Here is a 20,858-nt window from a genome sequence, read left to right as displayed (position 1 = left end):
AATGCCCGTAAAGAAATGTTCCAGAAACAGTGCTTTTAGCTCTATGGATGAAACAAAGTTGTTCCTTGAGAGAGATCCTTTCTTTTACTCCCTAATTGTGCTGATAGCAAAATGTACCCAAAGGTAGGTACAGTGCTGTAGTGGGGAAAACAGCGGCAGAGCATTTGTCTCAATAAACCTACCATGTTTAGTAATGCTTATATTCATAGAGGAATGCTAAATATCTTATTTCCATTGGGTGGACAATATAAACAGAAGCTATATGACTGCAGTTTTGGTAGGTGAAGATTTTCAGTCTATCTTACCAGACTTTAAAATCATTACTCCCTGCTAAGAGTGTTTATATTTCTACCATTGAGTATGCAGAACTATCATCACTCGTAATGGAAGCGTCTTGGGAACACAGAAGGGTCTTTCCCCAGACTGCATGCATTTGTTTATGGTACAAAAGTAACTTACACCATTTTGGATGGTTTTGTGGTCTTTGCAGGTATATGTCCATGAAGTGTCTCTGTTTTGTGTTCATTCTTATGGTGCCAAGAGTTTTCTGGCCTTCTTTCTGGCAGAAGATGCTGTATAATGTTCTCCAGAATATTTATCTAAATTACCTAGGATGGAGCCTTACTCACAACTAAGCTTACAAGCTAATAATTGGCAGTCAGTTTTGCTTACCTTCCACACACCAAATTAATCCAACATCTGTAGTTTACCTCAGAATATTTTTCAACTGATTCCTTGCACATATCTAAGAATTTGGATCTTTCTGTTACATCTGTGCTGAAATTTGTTCAAATTTTAAATACATTAAAGCATTCAGATTATACCATCTCCTAGTGTTAAGAAATAAATTGTGGAATTTGGCAGCTTTTGGCTTTCGTCTTAATAGATCTGGTATGTTTGCAGTCCTTCATAATGGAAAGAACTAGATTTTTTTTTTGTTTGGTTGGGTTTTTTGGTTTTGAAAAAAAAAAGAAACTATTGTGAATGGATGTGCTTGGTTTGTTTTCAGTTCAACAGTCCCAGTTTTAAATGTCTGCCTGCACATACAGTCTTTGTAATTTGAGTTCATAGAATGTGAGCTACTCTGTCAAGTCTGTATGGCACAATTTTTTTGCCTCTTCTTAGGATACAAGATATCCAGGAATTAATACGAACTATTGCTTAAAGCCTTCTCCAATAAAGAAGAGTATGGTGTTCGCCACCCTTTTATCCTTTGCCCTCTGGTCTCCCTTCAAAATTGGAAGGAGAAAACTTAAAAGTTCAAAACATTTCAGCATATTAAAGAAATAAGAGACAAAGAGAGAGGTGACTGTCTTTTCAAGCAACTTACAAAGCCTAACAGACCTTTAACTGAGTTGCCATTCTGTGTTGTCATTTAAAGTGGAAAACACAGCAAATTTGAACTTTAATATGCATGATACTGAGGTTGGAAGGGTGAGAAGTGTGAAGAAAAACCTCATTGAAGTAATCTTTTAACATTTCCTGGTTTTAATTTTAAGCAAGAAAATAACTCAGCCAGGCCTTTATGTCTTCTTTCTGCCATCTTTGCCTTCCTTAATTTTTCCCTACAATGAGTTGTTTCACATACAGGCTTCAGCAGTTTGCGTGGAAATAGTGCATCCACCTCTTTGCTGCTTCTGACTGTGTTTTTTGAGAAGACCTGTGTAGAGGAATGGTAGCAGGTGCAGGGAGGTGTGAGATGAGGGGTGGGAGAGGCTTGTCAAGTCCTACCTTACATGACCATCTAAAGTTGTTTTTTTTTTCCAGTGCTTATATCCAGCTTAATGCAAACAGGAGAATGAAAAATTGACTCAATTATTGGTTTCAAGTTATAGTAGTGCCTTTTGATTGGCAAAAGTTTAGGTAACAAAGAGATTTAAAACTGTTATTACTTGATAAATGTTGTACTTCATTTGAAAAGAATGTTCAGTGTGTGTTATAGACAATAATACAGAATAATTCTGGAATTTTAGTAAATGTGTTATTCATGTGCACTTGTCATGCCTCATTTCTTTGGAGTTATTAAGGAAAATGCGCTTTTTGTGGTCTGGAGAATGAAGAGAAAAAAATTCCGCAATGTAAGTAGTACTTCTTTTAGCCAAGAAAGACTTGTAGACTCTCCTGATTTCCATTTGTTTTGTACCTGAACTGCTTGGCAAAGTAATCTTAACCGTTATAAAGCATTTAACATATCTCTCCAGAGAAAGCGACTGAGAAACCAGTTGTCTGTGTACCTCAGAATAGCAAAGGAAGAGAAAAGGAAGCTAAAACTCATTTTAGCTAGTTCTGTGTCCTTAATGTCTTTTACATGAGCAGGATTAATTCTTTGTTCCTTTCTGGCTGTACTTTGTTGAAGAATTTTGAACAAAAAATAAATATATATGTTGTTTTCTTTTTGCATATCATTTTATTAGGTACAAGATGGCTACCTCAGTTTCTTTTTTGAGGATCATGGTGCTACTGTTCCTAGCATTAACTCTCTGATAAAAAAAAAAATACATATTTTTTGTGTTAGGTAAGTCACCTGCTCAGGTGCTTTTTGAAATTTTGAGCTCAGTCTGCTCATTGAGGATTGCTCCTTATACCCTTGTGCTCTTTGGTCTTCTCATGAAGTCGCATGCAGAGCTTAATATAGGTAGGACCTTCAGCCTTACCAGACTGATGCTTTCTCTCAAAACTTACTTGTACGTCTATGGAGATTGCTGCATTCTAGCTTTCAGGATTCCCAGATAAAACAGGTTTTTGCTCTTACTGCTTTACTACTACTACTGTCAGTTTTTGCAGGTTGTTATTGTACATACTGTGTTTTTGTTTCCAGTTGCAGCTTAATTTTTTTAAACCAGCTCTATGGGGAGCCTTTGTTCCCGTGTTTTTTTCTGTTCTCAGCTGCCCTAACACATCCATTTTTATTTACTAAGATGTATGGCAGGGAAAAGTCTTTACAGTTGCAAAGGTCTAGATGTATTCTGAACTCTGCAGGAACGCATGCTAGGTGAGATAAGTGGGGGACATAATGATGTTAACTTGAAGAAGTTGAAACTAATACATTATGTTCAGGTAAGGTCAGTTTCGTTGCCTCTGCTCTGGTCTTTGATATCAAGCTCATGTTGCAGACTTGACGGTGCAGTTCCTCACAGATCAATCGTAATATTAAAACTATTTTGCTCTCAATATATCTAACATTCTCCCTGAATAAACTAAAAATAGATCTCCAAATTAACTTTTAGCAGCAGTCATGTAAATTCCAGTTGCTGAGTGCCACCTGTAAGATGTAACTGGACTGTGGAGGCATTTGGTTTGTTCCTAAAAGATACAACTCTCATTTAAGGAAGAAAGAATACCGAACTTACCGCTCTCTCTTTTGTCTTATTTGCCCTCACACTTTAATGAACTAAATGCGACATATTACTATGTCTTTTCACATGAAATTTGGTCTGTCCTGAGTTGCAAGGAGGTGTACATAGAAGGTGCTTGTGGGTATAATTACAGCTGGCACAGAAACAGTCGCTGTGCCGTGAAAACCATGATCTGCATCTGCTGTCACTACTGCGGTGGGGATTGAAACAAGAGTAAGAGCTGCCAGAGTTGCCCCAGAAGATGCAAGAGCCCCATGACTGGGCAGCGGCTGACATAAAGCAATGCCTCCCCTCTGGTTTACAGCAAGTATACATCTACCAGGCTTAACGCAGTTCTTGGGTAAGCTTCCTGAGTTTCTGGTCAAAGCCTGGCAGAAGCAGGCCCTTGTGGTAGCACAGTGAGTGCTTATCACCCAGGGAAGGAAAGTGAGCCTGGGTCATCCAGCCCCTATTGCTGTTGGAGCTGAAAATAAAGACAGCCCTCATCACTGTGACTAGATGGTCCGCCTTGGATTGCTGCTTCCAGCACTTCCTGACCAACTGGAGGTACAGCCATGATCCTTGCTGTGCTGTCTGCTTTTTTGTGTGAGCAAGGTCCTCAACTTCCTCCTTTGATGATCAGTACAGTTTAAATCTGCTGCCTGTAAAAGTTAAATCAAAGATAGATCATGTGCTGGAGATCCTACAGACCTGGATTCACACCTGTGAACAGGATTGCAGCAGTCGGTGAACTGAATTCAGACGGCTTTGTTTTACTTTGAAGCTGTGGTTCTTTTTTAATTAGGATGGAAAAAAAGATTGGCAAAACGTTCTACCCATTTGCACAACACAGGAGGGGAAGAGTGAAGTAACGTGTGGACTCCAGTCCCTCTTGGCTGAGGGAGCCTGAGAAAAGAGGGACTGTCTTCCACGTACCGCACAAGCTGCTTTGTTCTCTCTCTACTGGGCTGCAGGGAACAGGCATCCTCATACTCCAGAACACAGCAAGTGATAGGATGTTTACATGGGGATGGCTTGGCCTCTTCTTCTCTGAGAAAGCACTGTATGAGACACTTTCATCTCCGACTGATGCTTCCAGCAGCCCATGGAAGACCATCTGCCTTGGTCCAGCTGTCATGGCTGTAGCTGGCACCACTAGTGAGGAGCTCTAGCAGGAAAGAGTTGGAAGACACTGTCTTCACAGGGTCAGTTGTCACCAAAACCAGCATGAGACAGTGACTCCGCAGTTTGTTGCAGAGTGCAAATGGATACTCGGGGCACTGCTGCTGCATTGACCCTTGATGCCCTCAATCTAAGGGGTGGCTGTTACGTTTTAGTATGCAGACATCTGATACCTGACCATAACATGAGACTTTAAGGAAATGGGCAAAGCACATGGATCACTTTACTCTTGGATGAGAATGGCGATTTATTTGAGGGAACAAGAAAACTGCATCCCTAATTCAGAAAGTGTATTTTGTACTAAATGTGGACAGACCAGACTTGAGAAGCCCATAAAAAGATGGGGAACCAGCTCATTTATGAACACATGCACACTTTTGTACAGAGATCTTTTTCTTCTCTAATAAGCTTGAGAATCCTTGAAATTACCAAACAGGCCATTTAATCCATTGTCCATTGAGTAGTTCTAAGAAATGAGAGAGCAGATTTGGGACTTCGCGTTTCCAAGTGTTAGCTATTAATAGAATCATTTGCTGAGGTGGAAATAAGCCAGGGGAGAGACAGCAGAAAGTGGGCAACTGTTGATGGTTTTCCTTGCAGAGGCTAAGTTACAATCAATTGCTTTTGTAAATAAAGACATCCAGCCTTTGTTTTTATGTTAGTAGTGACATTAGGATAAAAATATAACGACGGCAGGGACTGGTTTATTTGGACAAGTATTGCCCATACCAGCTACTCGGTCTTTTCTCTAGAGAGCTCTGGGAGGAATTGTTATCGTTACCTTCAAGATGGAAGTTGACAACAAATTCACAAAGAGAAGACAACTGCGTGCATGCATCCATACACATTTTCTCTCTAATAATGTGAAAAATTGGGATGCGTTTGTCAGCACCTGCCAACAAATACCTAAGGGCTGCTGCAGGCACAGTGGGCTGCTTTCTGCTGGTGGAGATTCCATTCACCTGCTCTTTCCACTGCTCAAGCAGGACAGGTGCAAGCCCTGGGCATGTGGGTGAGAGGTGCAGCCCATCCTGGACCACAAGGTATTCGTACCTGCTGGTGGTAACGGGGGTGAGGAGAGGAGGAGCAGGGGAGAGCTGAAAGACAAGAGGATTCAGTAAATCCCACATGCATTTAATTTTCAGAATTGCGTGTCTTACAACTCAAAAGAAGACCAAACTTGGAGAGAAATGTCTGTTTTCTTCTACTACCTAGAGGTGCAAAGAAAAACCAACATAGCAAGGTACCATATGTATTATAGATAATTTAATATTAAATAATACTTAAATGCAATGATGACCATAAGAAGAAAGGCCGAAAGGAATGCAAGACAGTCCAGCCTTAGGGTTGGTAGACTTGGGTGCTGTGATCTATAGCACAACCTTGGGCAAGATCCTTATGCCCAAATCCAACTGAGTGTTTGTTTGTTAATGCATATTGAGGTGTCTCAAGTTGGCCAAGACTCTAAACACCTTTTTTTTTTCTTTGAGGGTTATAATTCCTTGGGTTTCTGCTGAATGAAATGAGGATAATAGTGCTTCTTGCTGCCCAGAGCTGTCAATCTACAAATTACTGTTTCTGTATCGTATTCTGATGCTCCACTAATGGGAGAACCCTAAACAAGGGGAACCTAACTGATAAGCAACAGTACTGTTTGTTAGCTTTTGCAGGGAATTGTGTTTCAGTTTTTGTTTCAGGGTGTTATTTTCCCATTGAAGCTTCAATTAAGCTCCTTACTTTGAGATCCATTTGGAGATTAACTGTTTAACTCTGTAAATGACTGTTTTGTTTGGAGATCTGGTGTTTTGAGTGTCCAGTTTAGTTCCAATTCAGTTACTTTCATCTGAAGGTCATGAAACCTTTAGATTTCACCATGTTTTCTCTTCAAATTTGGCTCCTCAGAGTTCCCATTCTACCCTCTTTGAAACTGTGTTGACAGTCATGCTCTGTGTTTGCTGGTGACTTTGGTGTTGGTCGATGTGTTAATTTAACAGCAAATCTACAATCTCTCCTTGTTACAATAAATCACTTCTTATTCACATGATGTTACTATCTAAGTGAGCTTTTTCTTATGCTCTTCCTCCTCCTCCTTCTTCTTCTTTTATTCCCTCATGAAGGGTACCTGACAATGTCTTCATGAGTTTCTTTTCAGGAAGATAATTCATGTGGTGCTTCCATAGAGACCGAATATTTGAATAATTTATTTATTACTAGCATTCAGTGTATTTACAGTAGTAGTATTGAAGAAGTAAAAGTAAGTCAGAGGGGTTGTGCAGTGTGTCCCTAAGGGAGTCATTTGCACAGCCAAGCTCTTCTTTGTTTGGGAAAGTGGGTAAAGCCCTAGTGGGGCTGCTAGGGTCCTGAGGGTGCTGGTAAGGTCTTGTGTTTGCGAGAGGGTTTTTAAATGGCCTTAACACCATGCATTCAATAAAAAAAATCTCAGTGAGAGACAGCATTTTGCAGTGATATATACAGGCACGGTCACTTTCCTGTGACATTTTAAGCTGTTTGTTCTGTGTCAGACATTTGTATATAGGGTGCTATGGATTAGCTGTTCAGTATGTATCTAGTCTTTTTATTCCTCTTTTTGTAGTTGAGTGTGTAAAGAGAATGGCAGAAGTGGTGATTTGTTAAATGCCTGAAGCGTGGTCCTGTAACATTGATGTTAGAGCCCTTAGTAAGGAAATGTGACCACTGGCTCTTTGTCTTCCCTGTGACCAAAACATCTGAGCTACTTTGGCCTCTGAAGTTGAGAAGGAAGAAGACCAAACCGTGGCAGACAGGTCTCGCTGATGGTAGGTGACGTTGCAGAGTACACGAAGATTAGTTAAATTCCTACTGTGTTTAAACTCAGTAATGTATGTTTTAGGTCTGCATAGGTCTCTTTGCTATCTTTACAGACAGCTTTGCTTATTTTGCAACAGTCCCGCATAGTGACTTTTGAAATTATTACTTCTGAATAAGTAGTATAGTAAGATGGAAGTTTACTGGCTTTGTCTACTTTCCTTGACAACTGGAAAGTGTGGGTGGGTGCTGCAAGGCAAGTCTGACCACTAACTTTGGGCAGAGGAGAGGGTAGATCTGTGTGCACTCGCCCGGTTTACCTTCAGTGTCGACTGCTGTGTGAGCAGTGGCAGTAAAACAGCACTTTGCAATACACACCGAAGAGAGAAGTCCCGCAGCACTGGCCTGGCTGCCTCAATACCTAGTGTAGCGTAGGAAAAGAACAGGGAGGCTACCCAAAGGATGGAGGAGGTGAGGAGTTCGATGGTACTTGCCCAAACAGAGTTCAGTGCTGAGTTAATCTACAAATGATGATACTAAATGGCTTCCAGTAAATTCTTCGCTTCTTTTCATGTTGATCTGCAGGTGATGTGGCTGTGACTTTGCAATTTGAACACTGGAATCTGTTTCCTTCGAATTGTCAGTCGATCTCATTTTTTCTGTGACTGGCCTTTCTGTAGGCAGCAGCACAGGTGCTTTTGTCCAGAGACATGTCCCTCCTCCCCCACAAACACACATATGGGACTGACATACAAATGGGAAACTGACTGTGCCACCCTTGGGTTTCAGTTGAGTGAACAAGGTGTAGATGAGATACAGAAAGAGGAATGCCAAGTTCTTGTTCAGCAGCTTTCTCCTCTACCAGGACTGCCATACATCCAGGATTCCACCAATGTTTTCCTTTCCCCACCAAGAGCTATGGTCTGCTCAGAGCATGGGGGTTGTTTGCCTGTGCCCAGAGAATGCCTGGATGGCATGGTGAGAGCATCTCGTAAGGAGCTGTCACGTAGCTGGGAAGTCCTGGACATGATCACTGGCAGATACAGAGACAAGTCTGGCAGCAGTCAGTGTCAAACCTCTTCCGTAGGTGGAATTTGGGGCCAGGCCACCTCTGGCTAGGCTGGCTTATGACAGCGATGTAGCATACCACCAGTTAGATCCCATTTTATAACAGCAGTTCTCTGAACAAGTCATGGTTAGAAACTAGCAGTAAAATTTATATGGTAACTTGAAAATGGTACAGGATGCAAAGATTTATTTTCTGTAACTGTGAAATTTTTGTGATTATTGCCATCAAAGTCTCCAGGCTGATGAGCTGGAGCATATGCTCCGTGCTGAGAGCATGTGAATGTTTGGCATTCCTAAAACGTGAAGGTGGCTGGTATTAGAAGTAATCTTGGCTTTCATAATTCTAAAGTCTGTTTGAGAACACAGCTACGACAGAGGCTGTGCTTTACATGTGCTTTACATGGAGGTTACTAAAATAAGAATAATACTGCAGTTGTGTTGCTATGAGCAGTTTTGGGGATGCAGATCGCTATGAGCAAGGGAAAGCTGTTGTCAAGTTGGGCTGTTCCTTGACTACGTCAGGTTTCTTGAGGCAGACCTATACTGAAAGAATTAAAACAGAAGCTCTGGGAATTCTTAAAATGCTCTTTTGCTATGGCTTGCTCATGTGATGGGCAGTTACCTGTTTTTGGGTCCCTGGGGGAAAACACCAATGGTGTTCAAGTCCAAGCAATGTTGATGTCTTGTGGGATTTGTTCGCTCTCTGTGTTGATGTTGTTCATGGTTAACACTGTCAATAATTTTTCCTCTCTAACATGCTAAGAATTTCTCCCCACTGGTCAGAGCAGACATCTGTGCTGCGCGTTCTTGGTTACATAAAAGGCATTTCTTAAGCATCTAGAAGAAACAGCAAATTAATGGAAATGGCGTATTACTAAGAGAGCTTAATTGTATTTGAACAGTTGAGAAAAGTAGAGGCTATCTTAAATTCGAAGGGTGGTGGTTAGTGGCTTGCAGATTTCACTGCTGTGTGTTATTGAAGGTAAATGTGAAAAAAAAGTCCATTTGTTTCAGATATTGGAATAAATCTTACCACTAGAAATTCTTCAGTTGTACATTTGAGAGTATGCAGTGGGATGGCCAAGTTTGTTCTTAAAACAAAACTGTACGCATCGCTTGATTTCCTGCAATTTATAACAGACTTGAAACTGAATTGGGACTTCAAAAGGGAAGGAGGGAGGATTTTTTCTTCACCAGTAGGAGTACAGTGTGTTCAAAAACCCCAAAACCAAAGCTAGGGCTCCTTTTGGGGTAAGTAGTACTTTACACTACTTGTTTCAAGCTAATTGAAGTACACCTGCCCAGGCAGTAGAGTGAACATGAATCTACTGTAGTACAGTGTTTCTTCCTCGCATCCCTCCCCATTTGTAAAGGAAAGATAATTTGCATCTGGATCCTGAGTGATGAACTTTTACAAGAGTTCTCTCTAATCAGCAGAATGGGATAAACACTCATTTTCTTACAAAGGTAATCTTTGGGGAAAGTCTGTAAGACACTTAGGCTGGTAAAGGAATTTATCCTCTCTTTAATGCATTTAATACCAACCACAAATTAGCAAAGAAAACACAACTATGCTTTAAATTATTTTAGGACAAATTCCGTCGATTTGGAAATACCATTATAAGATTCTTGGCTTCATCTTATGTGTTCTTTCTCTTAGTTTTCTTTCTCTTCATAGGTCAAAGTCTCACAGTGCTTGCAATTGCATACAATAAAGGTAATAAATTCTCTTTCTCTCTGACAATATTTATTTCTATGTCTAGCCCGTCATTACTGCTCTCTAGTACACACTAGAAGGACAAGGTGAAACTGAAATTAAAATTGTTCATACAGCGATGGGAAACTGCAGTCTTGATTTTTACATATATGCACAGTTTGAATGAAGATACTACAAACACTTTGTGCAGATCTTTCATTTTCATATTTCTACAGTACATCCTTGCTTTGCAGCTTTTAAATGTAGCTTACATATTTTGTGTGAATACATACATTGGGGTTTTTTAAATAATAAAGTAGGATGTGCAGCTTTTTATGATCCACATGTTGAGTTTCAGCACTTAGTTTAAGTTGTTCCTTCTGAGAAACAAGAACAATAAGTTGTTTCTCCTGGAGATGAAAAAATAAAATAGTTAAGGTCAGGTCATCTGATCAGCTGTGTGTGTACAAATACGTCTGTGTCCATGTGTATGTTTAATTAAATGCATTTAAATATAAATACTTGTGGTTATCTCATATATTGAACACGTATGAAGAAATACACAGTTAAGTAGAAGACTGTCCCTTTTTTGCTAGAGATTTGGTGCATCCACCCTGTTCTCATAAACTCTGAAACATATCTATGGAGGAAGAACTATTTGTAAATATGTTGTAATGTTTTCTGATAAACTTGTACAATACTTTTCATTCTCGGTTGGAAATGTTTTCTGTGACATCCAAATGCTAAGCTTGAGATAGCAATACAGCAAAATACTGGTTTTCTATTTTTTTTGTGACAAATACTGTCCTTCCCACCACTGTGTGTTATATCTCTCCCTTTCCCCCCAGTGTTTTCTCAGTATTTCTTCTCTCTGGTATTTTGTGTTTCTGTCAGTCTTCCCTTTTGGTCCTTTGAAGCAAATCTGAAGTTGTTCCCGTAATGTTTTTTCCTCCCCTCTCCCCTTCAAGCAGTTTCAGTTTTGATCACTGCAGTTGACATTGATAGTGCTTAAGATAATTTCGAGCTATCTTAAAAAAGATAAGGTGTATTGTAAAGTTGGGGGGCGTGGGTGGGTGTTGGTTGTTTGGTTGAGATTTTTTCTTCAGTTTAATTTGTCAATAAGAACTCACTCTATTACCAAAGACACGTTTCTATATGTGTCTTGGGTAGAAGGCACCTTATTTGTTGTATGATGTCTAGAGAGGTAAAGGTATGCTTCTGGATCTGTCTCTTGCTAATTTTGCTAATAGTGGCTGGTGAGAGAGGAGATTTTTTTTATTATTTTAATAATACATCAACGGGCCTTGCTCACACTGGTAATCCAAAAGAATAACTAAGTCTACATTTTCAAACTTGTATCAATGAGTTAGTGGCTTAAAAGCATAAAATGGCAAATTGTGGCAAAGGTGCATGATTGATTAAGAAATCAGAGAAATTTTATTTATTTATTTTATTGGGTTGTTGTCAAGTCTCTGAGATGTTCTGTTTGGCTTTGCTTTTCCAGATAGTTCTTTTTACTGTTCCTGTGACTTGGCTGCTGCTTTAAATGGGTTACACACAATGGGTATCTTGCACAAATACAGCTATTTCTACCCTTCCTGTCCAAATGAAGCCCATGTAGTAGTTATAAGAAGATGAAGCCTGAAACTACATGTAAACTAGTGTCTGAGTAAGGGTTTGATACAACCAGTACAAGAGTACAGCACTGACGCTTGTTCTTGGTGCTTTGGATGGCGTTAATCACTGATGAAGCAACCTGTGTACAGTATGAGTGCTCAAGAGTCCAGTTTCATACAGAAAGGCAAGAGAAGCAGCTTGGTACAGTCTGCTCAAATTGATACTCAAAATACTCAGCAAACCCTTAATTTCCCAATACCATCTGTCGGACAGCTTAATGCTTGGAGGCAGAAATGAGACAGGGCAGAACTGGATGGGGACAGAACCTAGCAAACACACAGTACTGCAAGGTCACGACTCCCTGGCTTTTCTGTTCAGTCACGATGGGGCTGGCAGAGCTCTGATTACTTCTTAAGAACAGGATCCAAATTTACTGGAAAAATTCTGAAATGAATCCTTCTGAAATTTTGTTGCTAGGATCAGCAGTTAGTCTCTTGCCAGACTTGCAAATGCATAAATATAGGTCAGTGGCATCATGATTTATTTTGTAAACATTTCATGATTTGACTGCTATCTTTAGAGATGCTCCCTCTGTCTACATGTAGATATTTTTCTTCAGGAGTGACACATTAAACTCTTCAAGGTAGCCCTTAGTTTCCAGTCTTGGGAGGACAGTGAACAAAAATTATAAAACATTGCTGATTTTTTCACTGATATTTTACTTTCTCTGTGATTAACTGCAACAACAAATCTTAAATACTTACTTTGCAAGAGCAAGAGAATGAAATGTGAAGGTCCAGAATGAGATTTCCTGGTACACAGGATCACTGAACAGCTGTTTAGCAATCCACAGACTGAGTAAAATAGCTTAAGACGATCATAGTGAACTACCAGTCTAACTAAAAGCATCTCTTGGGTTTTTTTGAGTTTATCTGAACAAATAGAGATATTGGGCGGTACTTTGAGTGGAATAATACTCTTTTCCACTGAAGATTAGTTTAAAATAATAATAAGGGAAAAATGTACCTTAGAACAGATCTGTTGTGTGAAAGCAGATCCTAAAGTTTACAGTTCCTCTAGATGTTTTATTCAGCTGGTAAACCTGTTCTATAAGCTGAAATTCTTTTCCAGATAACATCCTAGGGGAGTGTGCTCTGTAAGCCTGACAGGAGGAGGGACAGCTTTGTAGACCCAAGACATAAACAAAGAATCTTAAAACTGCTCTTGGCACAGCCCGTAACCTGCAGTTTGGGGCCCACCCAAGTGTTGCAGTGGCTCGCCAAGGGTCCCAAGAGAGGAGAGGAGCTGCGAGCTTCAGCAGTTCATGCTGCCTTGGAAAATTCTGATTTGAAACCAACTAGCCATGGTTTCATTTTGAACTCAACTCATATAAGCAACTATGTCTTTAAATGCGTAAGCCCTCTGCCACGCTTTGCACGCATTTCAGGTTATTTTACATACATTACTTCATAAATAATTTGAAGAAAACTGGAATATTTGTATCAAAGGACATGAATTGTGTGGATCTCTGCATGGCAACTGTAATTAGCATTGTGAGCCTCTGCTTGTATGTCTGTGCTTGTTGAAACAGCCCACCTGTGCTGCTGTTCAAGTGCAGCACCCAACACACTTGAGGCATTGTCTCACTACAGGTATCTTCTTCGGCACTTCAGCTTTCCTGGATTCTTCATTTAGGTTGTTTCTTCAGTAATTATTAACCAAAAATCAGGAAGTGAAATGCTGTTGAATTTACATAGGAAGCTAACAAGCTGAAGCCTTTGAATTTACATAGGAAACTAACAAGCTGAAGCCTGTTAGATGTTCTGCCCTGCAGGCACATTTGGTCATTCAGAAGCAAAAAAAGCTACTGATAAGTAGCTCCAGGTATGCAAACTGCATCCAAAATAATAAATGAGAGTTTCCCATTGTCCTCACTGGTTGGAAAGTGGTGGTTGCCTTTGGCCAGGAGATGGACTGCTATGGGGAGCTGCAGTCAGCCCTACTTGGGGAAGGTGGTGATCCGGCCCGTGCCAGGAGGCCCCCGCAAAGGTCAGAACAAGATGGTCTCCAAAAAAGAAAGCAGTCTCTCAGTTTCATCCCACAGTTCATGTGAGCAGCAACTAATTTGAAAAGCAGCATTGAGACATGTGGAAGGAGAAACCAGGTGATGAGGACTAATTAGAGTAAACAATGGTTAGTATTGAAGATGCATCTGACTCACCCATCTAAGAATTCAGATGTACGTTTTTCTCTGCTTGGATTCCCTCAGCTGGCAAGGAACAGTTCTACAGCAAGTACCAAGTTTCCTAAATGACTCATGATTTAGCTAATTCTTACGAATTCAGGACAAATGCTGAAGTTTGGGAAGATTTTGACATGCTGTTCTTGTTATACCAACACAAAGATTCATCTTGGCTTTCGCTGCACTGCTTTGTGGTGGTGGTTTCACAAGTCGTATTTCTTCTAGAGTTGCTGAACCCCATCAGGCTACTGTTCTGCCATAATGTATTCTACTGACAAAGCTGACTGTCAGTTATGTTAGTTAGCTGTTGGTAGTGATTCGTCTACTACAAGCAGTGTATAGGCTGGGGCGGGGGGGGGGGAAGCATATCTTTCCATCCAGCTTTAATTCATCTCTCCTGTTATGTATACTTAAGGATACAGATCCTCTTATTAAGTAATTGCTTAATCTTTCCCACCCACCCTACCCCCCACCCCATTAATCTCCTGCTTTATTCAGTGCATTAACTGTGGAAACTGAAATTTGGGGGAGCTACTGCAAATCTACCAAAATGTAGCATTTCCTAGCTTTTAAGTCTTCACCTTTTGGTGGGTGGAGTTGGGTTTGGGTTTTTTTGGTTCTGCCACCTTCATGACTTTCATTTAAGTTAGTTACTTATGTATGTAAGAAAGTCTGGACTACCGGTTCTGCCATGCTTTTGCATGTTGCATGCTGCATGCCAGTTCTGTATGAGTTTATTGTATTATCTGAGGTGCTCAAAAAAACAATAAAAAAGGAAACCTTGAGCACCCATTCTCAAAGTTTGAATCTACTCAAATAGAGACTGAGGTATCCATTTAACAAAAAAGATTATTCTGTTACTTAGTTGTTTAGTTGGGAGTTTGTTTCCCTTGCTGGTGTCATTATTTATTATTCCCTTCACTGAAATTGAAACTCTGAGTCAGTTTCTGTCATCAAGGAAAACCATTTGCATTTTTTTGGACTTCATAGTCTGGTCACTCTAATAGAAGTATAGTCAGGCAGTACTTTTCTGTAGGTGGCATGGCACTTTGCAGAAAATCAAAATTACAGACCTTTGCCCTGGGATATCCACTGTCTAAATGTAACAAGTGTAAAGACATTATTGGTTTTGTCCTCAAAAATTATGAAGTATTTTCAATAATGATAAATTACTTGGATTGTGATAATAACTGAGCAGTTGCCACACACAGTACTTCTTACCTGCAAAATACTTCAAAGCATTATCTAATTAAATGACACAACATCCTTTTTACTGTGTTTGGGCGAGCACCAGTACCCCTGGCTTAAATGGAGAGTTTGAGCAACTTCTCCAGGGCAAACCTGTGCCCATCAGGTGTGGCAGGAGCCACAGGATCCCTGATCCTTCCTTGATTCCTACATACTTTTTTAAAATGCACCTTGAGAGAGATTCCCATTATAGTCTAGAATTGTGAAGTATCTGTGTGTATGTTTTGGACACAGAGTTTTGGAGGCCTGAATGAATAATTGCGTGGTCTCTCAGTTTGGTGGGAAATTTGCCGTAGGTTTTCTTTGTCGGTGATGGACATCTACTGTGAGACTGCTTGACAGAAAATCAGAAATAGGCAGGTGGTAGAGGGGATGAAAGGCCTTCTGTACTTGGCCAAGTGAGAAAGTGCACATCAAGACCAAGGAGTGGGGTAAGTAACTGGGGAATAACAGATTATCTGTGTGAAGTGGTTGTAAATCCCATTAGTACTTCCTCGACCAGAGATAGTATCTTTTTATCTCAAATAATCTGTACGACTCTTCGCTGAAGGCATGGCTGCTGTGTAAGATCTGGGCTAGCTTCCACATGACAAACCCCAGTGACACCTTGTGCTTCGGGTTCCTGAACTTTCACGCGTGAACTGTCTGAAATTTTGGCTGGGAGACTTAGGATTTCTGAGATGTCTCTGCTCAGGTGTCAGTACTGGCAGCTGGGGCGGCACATCTGCCTGCAGCTCGCTGTGTCCGTACAGCTGCTGGAGCAGTCACATAAGCAAGTATGAGGTCTGTCATTTCCTGCAGTATTTTTGCTATTAAAAGTACTCAAATCGCAGAGCACTCAAGTTAAGCAGTTCATGCACTTTGGAATTGAAAAGACTGCCTTGGAGAAACTCTCCCAACTGCGGCGGAATGAATTCTAAACAGGGCTTGAGGATTGCTGGAAATGTGAGCGGATGAGGGGCTGGGAAACCTGGCGGAGTTTCAGAATGCAAGGGTGGTGTGTCTGAGGAGCATTATCTTATCTGAATGGTGATTCCTATTCTGTACATTAATTAAAACACATAGTGTACAAATGAGCATTTAGGAAGTCTTTTGGATGACCTTTTCCTAAGGGGATGTTTTGGAAGTAAATTGTGAGCTGTATGTGCCTGCTCAGCGTAGCCTCTAAGAACTGCACTGAACCAAACAGTCCAAATTCTGTGCCCTCTTTAAGTAGTGGGGTTTTGTGTATGTTAATAGTTTTGGGGGCACTGTTTTATTTTGTTCTTAATAATGTATTTTGGTATCCTCATTCTGTCAGGGAAGTAATAAAACCACTTTTGTCAAATCAGTAGAGATTAACAGTGTGGAATGGAGGCATCTGGTTCAAGGATACGGAGAGGAGTCGTCAGTTTTAAAAGAAAATTGACAGCAGTTAAGAAGTTTTACTTATTTCTGAATGATTCTTTTTCATGAAGACTACTTGAACAAATTTATTCAGGAACCAGTTTGGATGAGTTAAACCTGTTATAGGTGGGTCTGATTGTGTGTTTCTTGTAAGTATAGAAACAAGGTTCTCATTTAGTAATCAGAAAATGTTTACGTGAGACATGCTTTTTTGTTACTTGCCAGTTTTGCTTTCTTTGCTGTTTCATTGTACATTCGTGACTGATTTGTGTGCATCCTTGCTTTGCGTAACACCCCACGTTCCGTATCTTGGGTGGAATGATCTCATGCGCTGGCAGAGGGTGGGTACTGCTGTTAATTGTTACTTTGCCTTTTTTACGGAACATAGGCACATACCACCTCAAAAAGAAACAACAAACCAGTCCCACTACAAAATATTTCTCACTTGAAAAAATGTAAAATTTCTTGGATTCTTAGTACTTGCAATGACCTCAGGTGTAGCAAATTAATAATAATCAAAGCCAAGTAACAGTTTAACAAAACTGCTGGGTTTAGAGACATGGATTTTGTTTTTTAAAAACTTTTGCAGGGGGACAAATATTTCCTGTCATGGGAAAAGAAGTTATAAATGCCCATGTGGAATTAAAAGGGATTTGGAAATGAAATGCAACCCTGTGCCCCAAATAAGAAACTGCATGTGGTTTGCCTAGGCATTTCAGGAAAATCCACTGTCCTAATCTAATCCAAATAATTAGATTTTGGATTAAGGTAGGCTATAGTCCATCAAAACCAGAACAGGTAGAGATAATTTTTGTCCAGTCTGAACCCTCTGTTACTATGCCTAGGTTATTTTTCCTATTTACAAACCTCTGTATCTTTCCTTTCAATGATTAATCTACAAGCACAGTGCAAAAGTTATTAAGGCTAGAAACAGACAAAAAGATAAATGCTGACCTTTCTAATTGGCTCTTGAAACATGAAATATTTACCGCTGGGAGGATTAATAATGTGTGTGGAATGATTTGTCATCCAAACTAAGTATTTCTTGCTTCTTTATAAAGCCATGCTACTAACCTCAGATAAATAAATACCTGCTAGTGCCTCCACATAATGGATTTTTTGACATCATCGTAGAAAGAGATCTTACTTCCAAGCAATTCACAATAAAGTTGAGTAGCCAAGCAACTTTACTGTTGGTTCCCATGCTTCCTTTGCTAAGTGCTATCATGGCTGGAAGCGAATCGTTTACTTCTTTATCGGAAGTCTTTGGCACCAGGAATCAAGATTTAATCATTCTCTGCATTGATGGGTAGCAGAGCATAACGGTGCTCTCAAAGCTGACAGGGTGGTATTTTGGTATCTGGTATTTGCTTGTGTTCTCCAGAGTTTGTGGAAAGAACTGTAAAACCTGTGTTTCTTCGCTCCGCTGTGGATTAGGGGGCTTGAAGTGTTAACTCGGAGGTTTTTTTCTCTGTTAGTACTGAAGCTGAAATGTCTGGTAGTACCCTAGAAAGCATAACGATGTCGCCACCAAGAACATGCTTGTTTTTACCGTGTTTCACAGACTAGTTAGGATTAACTATTTCTATTGCACCATATTACAGCAAGTTTTATTGGCAAATAATAGTAACTTCAGCATTTCACTGACAGATCTACAGTCGCTCCTCACAATAAGGACTCCGTAAACACGATGAAATGGATTGTCTTTGTTGGAGTGTTGGTCCGTTAAAAATGACAGTGAAAAGAATGCCAGAAAGTACTCTACTTTTACAAAGGGGGGGCGGGGGGCGGGGAGGCAACAGGTTTAAAAAACAAAAACAACAAAAAGACCTTTCCTGTGGCTTTGTTGCTGTGATAAATGCAGTACGTTCCAGGGACTTCTGAAAGTGAGTCTTTAAAACTGGCCTGACACAGAAAAGTGCAAACACTGAACTAATCTTGAAGAGCAAGTAAAATCACATTGTGTTTGACTTTAAAAGGAATGGTGAACTCTATCCTGCTGGGCCCCTGATGAGCACTGATGTTTCGGAATCATAGTAGTCTGTGTAAATTCAGTCTTACGCATTATATAACAGCTGAGGATTTTAGGAGAATTATGATGTAAAAGCCTGATGCTTATTTAATAAACTGATCATTAATTACAGTTAAACAGTTTACTTCTGGAGTGAAATGAAGAGTAGCTTTGCAGCTCTTTTCATTTTAATTGCAGCATCTGTTGCAAGCCTAAGTTTCTCTTCCCTGACAGAGCATTTTGCTACATTAACACTGTATGCATATTATTGTCAGTGTTATAGCGCAGCCTCATTGTTTATTTTGGGGTGCTGGTATGTGCCCATTCCATGAGACACTGACCAGTTTGCTCAGAACAAGCAGCAGGAACAAATTGTTGATCCATTCTAGCTGGTTTTGATCCTAGTTTCCTAGATGTGCTTTTCCTTTTTTTCCCCTTTCTCTTCTACCACTTCCAATTAAATCATGTAATTGTAGAGGAAGGCACATGTCATTGTACCAGCGTTATAAAAAGATGCTTGTGTAGGTTATTTATGATTGAATTTGCTCAGGAGCTCTGCCGTCGCTGGTGGAGGGATCCATTAGTAGCTAGCAAGACCTACAATCAAAAGCTTCAAATAAAGTGCCAACTACTTAAAGTTTGGGACTACCTATCGATTCTGCATCTGAATCTGAATCTACTGTGGCAGCCACTTCAACTTTGAAGCTGTTGCTCTGAAGTCAGAAGTAGGCTCGTGCTCTCAAGACGTTTGAACTTTGGAATTGCCTCCATTTCTGCAGCAGCCACTGACTAAATGAAGAAAGAAGAATAGGCTTTTCATGTTTATGCTTTCTAAGGCATGGATGTCCTGTCCCAGAAGGGAGATTGTGGAAACAGACACAAGTGTAGAGAAGGAAGAGTTAGTACCTGAGCTGCTAGATAAAGACTTTAAAAATCATCAGTGACCCAAAGCAGTACTGGGAGGTCAATTAAAAAGGAAGAAAGTCAGTATTACCCTGTTGAACGAAAACCAGAACATCTCACAACTTCAGTTCTTCCTGAAAATCTTTCATTTCCCAAGAATAATTAACCCCATCTTTACAGTGAAGAACTGAACTGCTGCTTTTCCGGAGGTATGAATAAAAATGTGCGTTTCCTGAGAGGGCCACAGATTCAATATAACGATGCTCCAGGTTTGATGATGATTCTTGCACTCATTTTCTCCTGTGGCCATTAGTGGAATAAAAGTGAACAGGTTCCCCTTACCTGGAGCCTGTGGTATAAGGCAGTGTTCACAGCAAATTGTCCTGGGAAAACGTCTACTGTTTCTTCTTAGGTGGAAAATCAGATCTTCCCCTGAACGTGCCCCCTCTATTGACAGGGTTGATTTCGTTATTATTTTGGGAAGTCCTGATTTCACACAGACACATTAATAAAGAAAAAAAGTTTGCACAAGAATTGCACTGTGCATGTTCACTAGTGCTGATGCAGAGAAAGTGTTCCAGTGTTGCCTTGTCTAAATACAGGTTTTGATTGTTTTTCTTCTTTTGTAAGGGAGCATCAGGGAGTGGTATATCAGCTAATAGAGCAGAGTAAAAGCTTTCATGTACACAGTTTATTAATAGTAGTACTAAAGCCACTTCTTTGTTGCCCACGTGTTGACCCCTAGTACCAACCTGCATGTCCGCTACACGCAGTGTGGTGTGATCACTGGTGGGCTAATCTGCAGGTGACAGAAACACCAGCAGTGATGTTCAGCTATGTCACAGGAAGAACCAGCTCTTCGGCCCCTGGAAGTCTGTTGAGTTACAGGAACTTTCACCAAAGGATTTTGGATTGTGCATCTTCTCAGTGAAGGAAATTTAAAGAAAACTTTCCCATAAAGGCTGAGAATTTGTTGTGGAAGTTAGTGCAGACAAGTCCCTTTCATGTAGCTGTAGGCAGAACAGGCAAAAAAAGAGCTTGTTCAAAATATTAGCATAATTGGTGACTTGAAGGTTAATTAGGGCATGTATATTGTAAAACTAATGGAGGGGGGGGGTCACCTTATTTTTAATGATATTTGTATAACTTTTTCTACAGTAATTACATGTTTTACTCTGAACATCAAGTTATATTGGGAAGTAAATGGTATAGGCTGAATCTGAATTTTAAGTGTGAGCAGAGCAATGTTTAAAAAGCAATTAACTTAAAGAGGTGTACTGAGTGATAAATGGGGGAGGAGGCAAGCAATTCACAGTGAAATGATCTTGCTGTAACAGTTTAATGTTCAAGAGATGCAGTAGGGAAGCAACTTATGCATCGTCTGAA

The 20,858-nt window shown here is 40.2% G+C and overlaps 1 protein-coding gene across 10 annotated transcripts in view; it reads left to right on the top strand.

Annotated features, from left to right (window-relative positions):
- Window positions 1-20,858, top strand: part of FOXN3 (forkhead box N3) — a 212,019-nt gene that overhangs the window by 135,922 nt on the left and 55,239 nt on the right. For 7 of the 10 annotated variants that reach the window (XM_056346820.1, XM_056346826.1, XM_056346819.1 and 4 more), the window contains one exon: window positions 10,048-10,086. The exons of the other annotated variants lie outside the window; for them this stretch is intronic. In XM_056346820.1, coding sequence (XP_056202795.1) covers window positions 10,048-10,086 — 39 coding nt within the window. The remainder of the gene's footprint in view (window positions 1-10,047; window positions 10,087-20,858) is intronic. 10 annotated transcript variants of the gene reach the window in all.

Source organism: Falco biarmicus, chromosome 7, assembly GCF_023638135.1.
Source record: "Falco biarmicus isolate bFalBia1 chromosome 7, bFalBia1.pri, whole genome shotgun sequence".
NCBI lineage: Eukaryota > Metazoa > Chordata > Aves > Falconiformes > Falconidae > Falco > Falco biarmicus.
This window is presented reverse-complemented; position numbering and strand designations above follow the sequence as displayed.